Source organism: Mixophyes fleayi, chromosome 3, assembly GCF_038048845.1.
Source record: "Mixophyes fleayi isolate aMixFle1 chromosome 3, aMixFle1.hap1, whole genome shotgun sequence".
NCBI lineage: Eukaryota > Metazoa > Chordata > Amphibia > Anura > Limnodynastidae > Mixophyes > Mixophyes fleayi.
Window position 1 is genome coordinate 143,714,515 of NC_134404.1, and position 15,494 is coordinate 143,730,008.

Sequence of the window (15,494 nt, forward strand, 5' to 3'; positions counted from 1 at the left end):
ATAAACAATTTGTCTCATCACTTTCTTTACATGTACAGCATAGGAAAGCTTGTGTATACTAAATATAATTCAACTTTTATTCCTTAAAGGATTTAGCACAAACCATTTTAGTGATTACAAACATTTTAGTTTTCAGTTAAAATAATATCTACAAATTCTTGTAACATTACAAGCCTTGTATTATGAAATGTACCTGTATCCCATAGATTGTAAGCTTGCGAGCAGGGTTCTCTTACCTCTCTGTCTGTATGTATTACCCAGTATTGTCTTATTAATGTTTGTTCCCAATTGTAAAGTGCTACGGAATTTGCTGGCGCTATATAAATAAATGTTGATGATTCTGTTCTGTTAAATGAATACTGCTTCTAAAACTAGATACAGTGTCAATTTTGCACATAACTATTCATAAAAAAGGGAAGTAGTGAAAAAATAATCTCTAGTGAGTATGTCATCTGGTTGTCTTACAAATATTAACACAAAAAAAAACAGTATACAAAATTATTTATATGTATATTTATGTGGCCATTAAATCATCAAACTTATTTTTAATAGCTATTTGGTTTTTTACAGATCTTGGGCCTGATTCATTAAGTAACTTAAATTAAAAAAATTCTTATTTAAGTCTCCTGGACAAAACCATGTTACAATGCAAGGGGTGAAAATTAGTTTTCTGTTTTGCACATAAGTTAAATACTGACTGTTTTTTCATGTAGCACACAAATACTTTATAGCTTATTTGTACACTGAAATTTAAAGTTGATATTTGTGTGCTACATGAAAAAACAGTCAGTATTTAACTTATGTGCAAAACAGGAAACTAATTTTCACCCCTTGCATTGTAACATGGTTTTGTCCAGGAGACTTAAATAAGAAATTTCTTAATTTAAGTTCCTTAATGAATCGGGCCCCTTGTGTGCCTAGTACAGAAAATTTTTTAGCCATTAATTTAACTGTAGAAAAGTAGTATTTGTAAGGAAAATCACTTGTGTCTCTGATTATTATATACAAGATCATGGTAGATCTTATTTGTTATCATATCCTTATTGTTTGGAGCATTGAGCAGCTTATCTCCTGCAACTACCAGACTAAACAACAACTTCCAAAACAACGCTTTGATGCTGTAAGAGGCATCTCTTGTTCATACATGTTTCATGACCCATGCAGGATGCACTGTTCAGGTAAATCACCACCATAAACAAGGTGCATCAATGTCAAATTTACATTTTCTCTCTTGGGCTTTTTTTTTGTTTACTTGCAAAAAGTCTCCTCATTTTAGCAATGTTCAATGAACTTTGCTTTTATGCTTTTTTATATTAGAACTGCAAAATTAATGTATTTTTTTTTTTTTTTTTTAAATTGAGCAGATTGATTATTTTCCCCACAATATAATCATAGATGGAAACATTTTCAAATAATTTTCAGAAACACTTTAAAGCTGACTCAGCACACAAAGCACCTGTGTACACTGCATATACCCATTTATTAAATTTAGTTATAATATAATTTGTGACCATTTAAATCTAGTCCAGAAATTCAAAATATATCGTGAGAATGGTAGTTAATATGCAGACTCAAGTTGGGTTGTTGTGCATTGGGTCAGTATTGAAAAATAGGGACATATCCAGTGACACGAAATGTCACTAGAATGGTCTCTGTGTTGTATAGAGGTCACTAGAATGCTCTTTGGATTGTAAATTGGTCACTAGAATATGCTGGGCATTGAATTATGACCAAACGTGGAGTTGTAGTATTTAATTGTTCATATATTTCATTAACAGCATAAACCCATGCTTACATTAGGCAAGCCACACCCATTTTATTTGCAGTGTGATTCTGTAAAAGCTTGGGCCACGTGTTTGGCCTCCAGGACAAGGCTGCTGTGTGTGCTGCGCACATAGTATTCTGCCATACTGTAATCTCAGTTTATGGGCTGTTAGACATGCTTTCTTATTGCTCTAGCTTAGCAGCTTTGCCACTATATTTAGTGTATGCAAATATTTAGAGACGAGGAGGGCCAGCAAATTAGAGAAAAGCAACAATTGGTATCTATGGCTGCACCATCTCTTGCTACAAATATGTAGAACCATCATAAAATACAATAGATTTGTTAGATGTTCTTAAAATAAATTAAAATAGCAAAGACAAAGGTACAAATACTAGACATGCAGAACATTAGCTATAGCATTGGGGCTGCACTGTTTAACGTGCCAAGAGTGCACACATGGGGAACACCTGCCTCACTTGGATGCCAGGATGAGGACGAAGCCTGTCTCCACCTCCAAAGCCGCAGTGAGACCTGCCCATTCATCAGTGAGGTCAGTCTGGCAGCATATCATAATGAATTTGCTGCACTGTGGTTCACTGGCAGTATAATAGTGTAACTGTTCTGCAGAGCTCTAGGTATCACTAGTGAAATGATCAATGTTTCACCTAAATTTAGGTGATCTAGGGAAGAATGTGTTTGAGGATCATTTTTGATCTGGGGAGAATCAATTTGAGGGGTTATCATGAACTCTCTTTAATCATTCAATCAAAGCACTTTTTTATTTATTGTTTACTACGTTGTATCACTGAGTAAACACAATGTAAGAAGTATGTTTACCACATTTTATACAAATTATGTTAACATAAATATCTAATTGTGTAGGTTACATTAATGTAAGGAAAAGGATATTTCACATAACCAAGAATGCAGCAAAATTGCACTCTTCAGACCATAGCACACCATTGCTTTCAAGCTATAGGCTCAACATCGATCAATTTAGCAAAAATGTTTCCAAATTACCACCTGGAAGATTAGGGTGTAAACAACCTGTTCTTACAATCCTTGGCTTACTTTTGTTATCAATATGGTTTAAAGTAAACAAATGCTTTAGCTGAGACTATCTGAGCATTTGTGGGATATTGATCATCTTCTTTTGCCTTTAGGCAGACATTTTAAAATGTGATACCAATAGAAGTGAGGAAAAGCTGTACTGATAGATCCGTTACATCCTAGTCATTGCTATTTTGTCAACCCCTGCGCTAGGAACAAGTGATATCACTGAGGCATGAGGCTCAAATATGCAAATTAATGTGTTATTTGAGCAAAATAGATCATGCCCATGAATTTTATTGAATTTTTATTAAAAAAAAAAATAATTTAAAGTTTGGGAAAAAAAACCTATTGAAAAGTAGTAATTAAAAAGTAATTCTATACTTAAACAGTATTAAAGTGTGTGACCAGTTGATGCATGAATGTATTTGTCCATATATATGAATATAACATAATGTAAATGAATTAGTTGGCTAGTAAGACTTGATATCAGTTGTGTCACTCATTAATGTTGGTGGTCTAGTATTGTGTCTTATGTTCTGTATGTGTACACCACAAATTAAAATTAAATGGACAAGTGATGAGGATCTCTGTGTATAAAAAGGAATGTAAGGGCAGAAGGATAAAACAGAACTAAGCATTCTCTGTTAGATGCGTTTGCCCTTTAACAAATGCTTGACCTCCGTTTACAAAAAGTGTGTCATGAAGAATTGGGAAGGAGTCAAAGATCAAATGTCAAAAGTGAGCTTTTGTTTCACAGATATTCAGAGTTGCCCACCACAAACAAAGTGCACATGAAAAGTTCAACTGGCTATGTAGACCATCACTAGCCAAGAACACAACATAATGTTCCACATTCACATGGATTGTAAATGATGTATGGTGAACATAAACATATTTTAGGATGCTGGGTTGTGTGAGGGAGCATATCATCATCTTCATCTATTTATATAGCACCACTAATTCCGCAGCTATATACTCACTCACATTTGTCCCTGCCCCATTGGAGCTTACAGTCTAAATTCCCTAACAAACATACATACATACAGTCATGGCAAAAAGTTTTGAGAATGACACCAGTATTGGTTTTCACAAAGTTTGCTGCTTCAGTGTTATTAGACCTTTTTGTCAGATGTTGCTATGGTATACTGAAGTAAAATTACAAGGATTTCATAAGTGTCAAAGGCTTTTATTGACAATTACATTAAATTTATGCAAAGAGTCAATATTTGCAGTGTTGACTCTTCTTTTTGAAGACCTCTGCAATTCACCCTGGCATGCTGTCAATCAACTTCTGGGCCACATACTAATTGATGACCACCCATTGTTGCCCAATTAATGCTTGGAGTTTGTCAGAATTTGTGGGTTTTTGTTTGTCCACCCGCCTCTTGAGGATTGACCACAAGTTCTCAATGGGATTAAGGTCTGGGGAGTTTCCTGGTAATGGACCCAAAATTTTGATGTTTTGATTCCCGAGCCGCTTAGTTATCACTTTTGCCGTATGGCAAGGTGCTCCATCATGCTGGAAAAGGCATTGTTCATCATCAAAACTGTTCTTGGATGGTTTGGGAGAAGTTGCTCTTGGAGGATGTTTTGGTAACATTCTTTATTCATGGATGTGTTCTTAGGAAAAATTGTGAGTGAACCCACACTCTTTGCTGAGAAGCAACTCTACACATGAATGGTTTCAGGATGCTTTACTGTTGGCATGAAGCCCTTTTTGTGCAAAGCAATGATGACTGCATGTGTTTCTTTGCAGGTAACCATGGTTGACAGAGGAAACACACTGATTTCATGTACCACCCTCCTTTTAAAGCTTCCAGTCTGTTATTTTTACTCAATCAGCATGACAGAGTGATCTCCAACCTTGTCCTTGTCAAGACTCTCAACTGTGTTAATGAGAGAATCACTGACCTGATGTCAGCTGGTCCTTTTGTGGCAGAGCTGACATACAATGGAAATGTTGTTTTTGGGATAAAGTTCATTTTTATGGCAAAGAGGGACTTTGAAATTAATTGCAATCCATCTGATCACTCTTCATGACATTCTGGGGGAGCAGACTTTGTGAAAAATAATATTTGTGTCATTCTCAAAACTCTTGGCCATGACTATATATATATATATATATATATATATATATATATATATATATATATATATATATATATATATATATATATATATATATATATATATATATATATATATATATATATCACAAACACAGACACACACACAGATGGAGAGACTACGGTCAATTTGATATCAACTTGAATTAAACAGCTAGTATGTTTTTGGAGTGTGCATATTTTCACCACGTATGCTTGGGTTTCCTCCCATACTCCACACAGATAAGGCAATGGTCGGAAATCGAACTCATGACTCCAGTGCTGTAAGGCAGAAGTGCAAGCAACTGAGCCACCGATGCTCACAGTAAAGCATCTATACTGTGATTTATTTATTTTTTTGCTTGTATTGTAATTGCATAAGAGTATAGGGAGTCTCAATGATTAGTTAGTGGTGGCTACCAATCACCATCACATGTAAAAAAAAAAAAAAAAAAAGATTTAAAATGAATAGGACATTTTCACAGGTAACTTGTTGTAAAAGTATGTTGCCATAATATGGGCCTCCATTAACCTCAATATCCATATTAAAGTTATTTCAATACCTCTTTTTTGTTTTCTATAGTATTATAGGCATAGCTCACACCAAGGTAGAGTTTTATTTGTACTTAGTAAGCCTGAAAGTTAATGGCAGTGATTTGTCAGATACGTTTCACAGCTTGCTACATACTTTACGTACACTAACTTATATGGACCAATACTTTTACATTGAAAAATTATTATAGGTCCCTAATAATGTTTTAATAAATTAAAAGGTACAGTTGCTCCCAAACACGTTAAAATTGAAATATTTACTGCTTTAGAGCAGTAGAAGTATAGTTCTTCAATGTATGCCTCCAAAAATACTCTTGGCACCTTTTGTTATTCCACACCTTTATACATGGCTTGGGCAATTTGTCAAGCCATGTATACAGAGACAGAATAGGCAAAAGAGGCAAATTGTAGTTCAGTGTGTACCTTGCCATACAAGCGTCCACAAAATGAGATATGTAGAGGACACTGGTGTTGGAAATGCTGAGAGGAATGTGAGGTGAATATCATCAGGTTACCTATATGTGGTGAAACCCTCTTCATATAGTTAGGTCATAGACAATGCTGGAACAATATTATTGATTTGTAAGTGTAGCTTTCCTAAGAAATACCAGGTAATACTCATTCACCTTGAGAAAGTGTACGGTGGAATGAGTGGTTGTAGTGTTGCAAGAGTTTTTAATATCTAGCCTTTGGAAACTCTAAGCATGTACTTTATAAAGAGATTACTAACCTTGTCAGGTCTTTACTGCAGGGACAATGTATGAACCTACAAATCGATCTTGGGGATATTTTGAACATAGTGAAGTGTGGCCTTTAGTGAATGCACCTTAATAATATACAGATATATCAAGGCATAGCAATTCCAACAATACAGTTCAAGTGTTCAGAGATCAGCAAGTTGTCAGGTTAAGCTACTTGCACTATTTTTATTTTTCATAGAACTAGAAGTAAGCTGATTTCATAACAAATATTATCCCATTCTATCAAGCACATGTTTAGTGTCTACTTATGAACAACTAGATTCTGAATGACATTTGTTAAATGATTGCCTGACCTCACCTTTCTACAACCAGCATTTTCCAGTGATTGCCACTTCCCTCAACTAATCCCAAAACACAAAATCCCTTTGACCCTGTCACTGAACACTTGCTGCGCAGGAATGTAATGCAGATTATATGAAGACTTTTTCTAAAGGAATTTCTGTCTTTGTTTCTCATGCATGTTTGTTAAAGGAAAATAATCCTTTCAAAAAATGCCTAATTTTTAAAGAGAATGTAATACTTTTTGTTGTTGAGAGACCTTGCTGAAAGTTGTCTAAAGCTCTCAGTTGGTAGTGAAAGCCATACCCTTTTATTGGCACAACATGGCCAAAATGGATACAGAGGAGGTCTTGATTCCGATGTTTTCTGGAATAACGTTCACAACCTGTAGAGGCTCCTGAAAGCTTGACATGGGTCTTGAATTAGCACAGTTGGTTTTGTTGGGAATGGTTGAGACCACCACCTGAGTCCTGTCAACTGGAAAAATGACATGTTGCTAATCTTTATTTGATCTCCTAAATGCACTGTTCTAGTAATGAAATTGTGCACTGTTTTGCTAGTGAACAGAAAGGAATAAATTAATGGCGATGCACGCTGATACTTTTAATAAAAGGGAATACTTGAGATATCATAATTATACTTTGGTACAATGGAAAATGTATAATAATGTGCAGTGGGATTTTAATGTAGATTTAATTCTTAAGCTTAATTTCAATTCAGAGTTTTATATTGTCTAAGGTCACATTTAAGGCTCATATACACATTGAAATAAACCACTAGTTATGGCATAGACAAAACGATTGATTAAACAGAGTGTTAGAAGTGTGTTCATTAATGCATCTCAAAGGTTTCCTGCAGCATAGTGTATTGTGTATAAATTAGTGTACCCATAGAGCTCCACTGTATTCCTCTGAATGTTAAAGCTTCTAAACACTGCAGACAATGTTGAAATTATTGCAAAGTAAAGGCTTGTCGGGAGTGTGTCTTTACAGCATACGTTTTGTTCTGTGTCAAAGTGCGTTTTTAATATGCTTTAAGAACGTGCGATAAATGTTTAAATGTACCTACCGTTTGTATATAGAATTATTAAAACATGAATTGCTACATTTCACAAATCTCTTCAGTATCTTTACTCAAACTTACACTTTAGTTGATTTCATGGTTATTTGATAGATATACCAAATTACTACAAATTGCTAATGTTAAGGGAATTTCACAAAATGTTGTGTACATAATTACGTTCACAGTTTTGTTGACAACTAGAGTGACACTGTACATTTCCAGTAGTGTACCTTTTATTATAGGTAATGTTTACACATTTTGATACTATAGTGGTAAATATTGTATGTTTTTGTAGTGTAGTAAAATTTGAGTACAATAAAAAGGCTCATTGAAGTAGCTATGGAAGGTATAAATAATTTATTAGGATATGTAAGATGTGATCTGTAATAGTGTGCAATTGGAATAATACATTGATGAGCTTATGTCCTCTTGACACATATTAGCTCTGCAAATAATTTTTCAGACCTCTTGTCCTCACTGTCACATTCCTGTAAACACTGTTTGTTAAGCATCTACAGTTCTTTTAACATGCTGAGCAAACATGTGTGTTCAATCTCCATTCTCTGGATGCTTCCACACACCAGGTCAGTAACATTGGGCCTTGTTTGAATACTGCATTAGAAGTAATACATGTTTGCATTTGTTAGGAGTATGCATTGATTGCTACATGATATTTTGTTTAACAAAATGGTGCACCATTACAGTAGAGGGTTTCAGTGCAGATATGTATAAATGTCTCTGCCCCCCATACATCTTTGCTTTCATTGTCTGCCACAAGACATTATGTCGACAGTGCCCCAGGACTTGATCCCAGCTGTTCCCTACTCACTATTGCCATAACCAGGATGCCCCACACATTCCATAAAACATCTTGTAATATCATGCAGTCTCCCCAGATATTACTTATCCCTTTACTCCATCCCAGTGTTAAATAAGTATAAATCTGTTTTCTTCTGTGATAGCTTTATTTGTGATATGTTTCCAAAAGAGGGACATTAAATAATCATTTGGAAAGTACATCCTTATGGTACATTTGTTACAGGAGGAAGGCAAATCGCTTACTCTTTCTGCCCACTTTTATTTTACTTTACAATTAAATATCTGTAGATGGCAGTATATTAAATAGCAAGTTAATACTCACTCTTCTCTATCTAGTCTTGTGGTGTAGACATTTGTCTACTGCATTTCTCCAAATCCTTTCCAAATAAGTTCAGTTGTTGAATCAGTCACTTCTAGAGCAGAGATGGTGAATTTGAAAGTTCTAAGCACACATTGTGGCACTTCTGTTGTCACAACACAGACACATGTTTTGGTGCAGAAACAATTACACTGTTGAATTTCCTTCTCTAAATAATTGTGAGTTCATGCAGGTGTTATATTTAAAATATCATACATACTCTACTTTTTTGTTTAAAATATCTGATTTATTAAATATATTTAAACATTTTATATTGGGATTTAGGACAAAGAAGAGTTATGATCTTTTTTTATACTGAAAACTTTTATTGGATAGACGATTTTGGCTTGCTTTTTTGTTTTTATTGTTCATACAATGGCTATTATCTGAATGATGATCTATATGGTGTATTGACTAAAATACAGGTAACTGATAAAAACATGGAAACACTGCTAAATGAGGGACACCAAACATATTGAAAGGAAGGGTTTCCACACAGCTATGGCTCATGCTTTAATTAGGCAAATAACATTTCAACATGGTCAGGATTATGTATAAAAATGCTAGATTGCTCTAGTTACCTATAATTAGGGCTAGCATGATCGCAAAAGTGACTTTGAAGAGGGGTTATTGTTGGGGCCCTTTTGGCACAAGCTCAAATGACTAAGACAGCCCAATTTGTTAATTTTTCTTGAGTAAAAGTTTCTATTATGAAACTCTGGGGGGAAAAAAACATTCAAAGCGCAACAGTATGCGGAAGCACCTACTCCAGGTTTGTGATATGTTTGTGGTGTGAGCCGTTTCAACAAAACAGCCTAACACGACCTCCACAATTATAGTGGTGCACAGACAAAGGTGGTAGATGATATGGTCAAGTCATCCTTCATAAAGTTTTTGCCAGGCGAGTACTTGTGTAGCGCCAACCTGCAGAACTCTGCAGACGTGTGCTTGTTACCAGTGAAGGGTTCTGCTGGTCCCATAATATTGCGGGGATCATTTTCCTACCATGGTTTGGATGTATTCTTTATAAGGATTGTTAATTAATATTTATCGGTACTATGTGAGGATCTGCACCCCATGTTGTAGGAATTCTTTCCCGATGGGAGGAATGTCCACATTCAGAGAATGTGTGGGCACACAGTGGTTTGATGTGCATGACACCAATATGATCCATTTGCTATGGCCTTTTCAGTCACCTGATCTGAACCCAATCAAGCATTTATGCAATATTGCTATGAATATGGAAACAATAGTGGAAGTTCTGGCGGAGATGGGGTGGGGTACGATCAGGAGGTTCTGCCTGCGGCTGCACACTGAGCTGCAGGTCAGTGTATGGAGACGGAATCCTGCACGGCCGCTCCGATTGTGTTTTAAACACATTCAGAGCAGCCAGGCAGCATACTTAGTCTGCCAACAGGTATACGCAGCACATAGTGTGCGGCCGCAGACAGTCCATTGATAAAAGTAAAATAAGAGGGTGTGGTCTAAATCCCCTCCCCCCGAAATTTTTTTTTAGGTCCGCCCCTTTAATAGCCGGGAAGTATTATTTTTGCTAATGTTACGACTGTGCTTTCAAAGTCTGAAGATTAAACTTGTGTTTATTTTTATTGTATTGAAAAAGTGATATTCTCACTTTAAAATCTGCATACATTGTTTTTTTACAGTAATGAAAACAAGCTGTAATCTACGTGTTTATTCATGCTTGAACAAATTTCAGTGTAATTTAGGTACATGATATATAGAGATAAAGTAATCACTGGCCAAGGTCAGACTGGGAGCTGGTACTAATGGTACTAAACTAGTACTTCATCTTAACTCCACTTAACCTATGGTTACCACTGTAACCTGAGGAGTTTCTAAGATGCTATAAGTTACAATTCATATAATTGAGTACGTAAAATACAGACTAAAAGCAAATTGGTCCTACAAAATGGAAACAGATGGAACAATTACTAAGCCTGAATTAAAATGGATGGTTTTCTAACTGTTTAAAGGTGTTTCATATAAATGATGCCGACCTGAGTGTACACCTTAATGTTTAGGAGACTGAAAGTAGTTTGAGTGAAGTATCCATGCTCCAGCTTTTACTCTGATAATCCACAATATGCACTCAGTAAAACCTATTATACTTCCAAATATGCAGAGGACTAATAACGGCACTGTCACAACTTCTTATACTGACTAATAGAACTTCCTGTAGGATAAACATTTAATTTGCACTGAAAAACTTAAATCCTTAGCCTTTGTGCATTTTTTTTAAATAAGGAGACTACGTTTAAGGACTTGTACATAGAGGTGCTTTTCATGCTGTGTCCTATTTTAGCTGTAAATAGGAACCATCAAACTTTGAGTGAATGCTGGACAGATAATGAAGGCAGCATGTCTTACTGCCTTGCGTCCATGATCTATTTGTAACTTTCAGTGAATGTAACAGGGAGAGGGCTCTCCATGCATGAAAATAAAAATCTGTGTAGAAGACCTAAATCAAGTAAATACCATGACATTTTGACTATCATAACTTTGAAGTCATTAGACCAATTTACTTATTTTTCATCATACTTTCTTGCTTAAAACATTTTTACAGTTGTTGTTGTAAGCAATAAGTACATTATATTTTCTGCCTACAATTAGAAAGTTTGTCTGTATAATACATAATAGTTATAGCACTTTCCCAGAGTATTAAAATGCATGTTAAGACTCCAGTTACTTTACTTTAATATAATTATTACTTAAATAATAAAACAAGGATGAAAAACACGGTCTCCTGTTATGATCAAGCACATTTTGCAGCTCTGAGCTCTGCCGTTGCAGTCACCATGAGAATATTTCCTCAGTGGACCTTCAGTGAACCCTGCTCCATGTATCCATTAACACGACCCTCATGTGACAATCATAAAGATGATTTATTATTTTGCACTCTTAGTACTGTACAGACTGTATTTTTCTTTCTTTCTAATCAGTTTGAGACAAAAAAAAAGGGTGACTTCAGGAAAGACACAAGGGACGTGTTTTGCATCGTAATCTGTATTGAAGGTGAATGGACATGCTTGAAGCACAGAGCATCAAGTCTTTGACAGCTGGGTGACTGAGCTCACCTGTGTGGGTGGTCCTGTTATACATGATGCAGTATATCAGTGCATAGTAAGCCTTTTGCTAGGAAGCTGAGAAATTATTCTAGTTTTCATCATTTCTCTGTTTTGAGAAGTCAAACGAACTTCTGCATGATCTTGTGTTGTGTTATGCATTAAAAACTGAACTCAAAATAATTCCTCATTACACAGTAGTGTGATAGAAAACTGTACATTTAAAGGAAATCGAAAAGTATGATTATTGTAAAATAAACAAAACCTATTATACTACATGGATCAATAGTAGAAGCATGTAGAATGTATTACTATAATAAATCAACCACCTGTAGTTTCAAGCAAAATTTTTGCCAAAATGTTTAGCTGATTTGCTTTAGCTGAGTCTGTGCACACTTGTTTTCTAACTTTTCCCATTATGATTACTGAAAAATTACAATCCTTACTCAGTAACTTTGAGCAATTTAGAAATCACATGCTGTTGTATTAGCAGAATAAAATTGTCTATTTAGGAACTATGCGATTGACAAAAGACGACAGCCTCTTTGTATACCCAGCAATTTATATAGTTTCCAACTGTTCCTAATTTCCAGGGACAGTTGCAGGTTTTGGAGATTATCACCTGAAGTTTCTTACCCCTGCAATGTGTTTAGAAAAATACCTAATTCAATAACAATGTACACTTTCTTTGTATGCTGGATGAAAGTATCTGAATGCATTCAAAGTATGTATAGAAAGAATGTAAAATATATGTGATTAATAGCCAGATGGTGTTGTAGTACTTTTCTTTCTACCTGTCCAAATGCACTGCTTGTGCCATTTACCTGCCCAGCACTGAATATTGTATTAAAATTGGCAACTATGGCAATGTTCAGACAGGAGTTTGTGTGTTTAGTAAACTTTGAAAAATACTGTAAATTCTGTTTAGTTTGTTGTTATAAATTGCAAAAAGACTGTACCCTTGTAAAAATATCTCTCAATCCCCATTTTGGAAAGCTTACCTTTAGAATCCACTGTGTGTTATTCTCCATGATGTTCTCCAGAAGCTGCAGTCTCTGCACAGAATCGTCATAGTCCAGTGGGGCATCCCTTTGCACTGAGTTAGACACATACGTGCTGGCAGGAGCAGAGCGACAGCTGTCCACCTCTGGCAGCAGAAAGGTGTAGCTGCAAGCCCCGTGCTGCACCTGATACTGTTTTTTCCCTGGACTCTCCACAGCTTTCCGAATTGTTGTCAGACCCACATCAAAGCTCATAAGGACCACCAGTAGCACAGCAACAGCAGAGAGCCACATTCTTAGTTTACTTTTCCTGGCTTACAAATTACAAGTGTTCTTAAAATGATCACAAGCCTAATAAACCCAGAATTGTAGATGTGCAAACAGGAGCTGTCTTCTTAGTATTTCCAATTTTCAACTGTGTTGCTTTTGGGTGCGAGATTTGAAGCCTGAAATAGCCTTAAACAGAAAGCAGATGACATGTGCACTGTCTGGCTGGACCTCCCCTTCTCTGCTATAGGGAGAGCTCTGTAAAACCACGCCTGTAGCATGCATGGGCTTTCCAGGGAGACGAGTAATCTCAATTCTTTCTAGAGACACTGGGGAATGTCAGGAGGACAACTTTAGGGACCATGTGAAGCTCTCACACAACACTACAATATTGCAGCTGTGACCTTGCAGTTCACTTCTGTCCCCTGTGCTGTATGTAAGGGAAGCAGCCAATTCCCCTGTGCTACAGTGAATGAATATACAGAACAATCCAAGCTCAGGATGCAAAAGTACTGACTGGCATGAAAGTGAACCAGTATATCTGTAGATACAACATATTTAATCAGTCAGAACTAGTATAATCTCTAGGGGCAAACTTAGTGTACCTCTCAGTAAAATAATGCTGGCATGACTGAGAGCACATAATACAATGTCTATGCTGTTTGACAGGGAGTGTTGGAATGACATTTTACATTCTTCCTGTCCATCTCCCAGAGAGTCTGTGCTATGTTTATGTAGGAAATGACAAAATCCATCCACTAGGCAAAGCCCACTGAAGCGCTGTGTAAATGCCCTTAAACCTCTATTTCTGCCCATAAGTATCCCTTTTTTTTTTTTTTAGATGAAAGATGACATGTAGCATGGTAAGCCCCACGGTGCTTTATTCAGAAGGACTTGATATGTGCAAGTGAAAAACATATCTAGATATGTAATTACAGTGACCATGGCCAGTGATGCTCAACTTGTTTCTTTAGTTGAGACCTCAAATATCTGAGTGTGCCCTTGTCTTGGTGGTGGGAGGGGGGAGTAAAGTAAGGGAAGTTTTTATAAGTAATAGGTACAAGATGAGAGCAGGATCAGGCTTATGATAAAGATAATTTAAGTTGAATGACAGTTGAGATGTGATGAGTGAGGGTTTTGGGAGTAAGATAAAATTACACACTTTCTCCCTTCAGTATTTTTGTTTGTTTTGCAAAGTGCTGGATGAATACTTTTGTGTGAGGAGGGCAGAGAGCTGCCACAGAGAAATTATCTCTATTTACAGTACTCAGCAATTTGTGAACATCATTTGTGCTACACATGGACAAGATTCACAGCAGTAATAAAAGCCCAGATAATTAGTCTCTAGCCACCTCCCCTGAATGCAACAAAGTTCCAGTCATTTAGCTGCACATATTCCAGCCATTTCCAGCACAGAAGGATTCTCCTGTCTCATGATGAGCACCCTTATCATCATATAGCCCTCCCTCTTTGCATACAATCCTAGACTGCATATTCCTGCTGTGTGAGAATGACTGTTCCTTAAGCTATGTGCTTACTAAGGAGCGGGCAGTACAGGGAGAGCACAGAAAGAAATACATTTATAATGTGTCCATAAGAATGCTCTGCAAAATAAGAGTTGGTCAAAATTAAACGGACAATTTTTAAAGCTTTTCCCCAAATGTTACCATATACCTATAAAGTAAATAACAGTAGGAGAATGAGTTTATGTGCAAGTGGTATTTGCCTCATGTATAAACATATCCTGCTAATATATTCCACCCCTTTTTGTAGCAAAGTGAAAGGAATTAATATTTATGTGCAGCCTGCATTATAGATATGATACTTTACTGAGAGTGAAATAATTCCATTCATAAATCGCTTGTATAGATAGATACCGCTAAATACGTCTCTGTTAAAGTTTTCAGGGTGAGACGATGACTCTGACTCTGACTGTAATCTGAAGCTGCAATGGTTTACAGTTTCCCTTAGTACAGGAGAGATAACAGATTAGTGTGGCAAGGAAAGCCAAATCACAAGCATGCATGCATTTCATCAGGATTGTATACACTTTTAAATGTTCACTGAATGAAAATGCACAATGCCTTTAGCACTAGCTTTTTAGGTGTGACTTTTTTTTCTAATCTGTATTTTAATTTTTTTCAACCACTGAATGCATTGGATCCTTGTTTCACCCAAAAAAGAAACACAAAAAGTGATAAAAAAGCCAGAGGGGACACTAGCACAAAAACATAGAGGGACTTATAGGAAAGGGTCTGTAACCCATTACAACCAATTGGATGTTTGCTTTAGACAAAATCTAGAATATCTGCATCAGTTTTAGTAAATTTGCCCTGGAGAGATGTGAATGAAGTCTTGGATGCTTAAAAGGCAGGCAACTATTTTCATT

At 36.1% G+C, this 15,494-nt stretch overlaps 2 protein-coding genes across 3 annotated transcripts in view; one reads left to right on the forward strand and one right to left on the reverse strand.

Annotated features, from left to right (window-relative positions):
- Positions 1-13,269, reverse strand: part of ANGPT2 (angiopoietin 2) — a 39,583-nt gene extending 26,314 nt beyond the window's left edge. The window contains exon 1 of the mRNA XM_075202485.1: positions 12,839-13,269. Within this exon, the coding sequence (XP_075058586.1) occupies positions 12,839-13,132 (294 nt within the window). The 5' untranslated portion in view covers positions 13,133-13,269. The remainder of the gene's footprint in view (positions 1-12,838) is intronic.
- MCPH1 (microcephalin 1) overlaps positions 1-15,494 on the forward strand; it is a 274,703-nt gene that overhangs the window by 130,931 nt on the left and 128,278 nt on the right. The window lies entirely within an intron of this gene.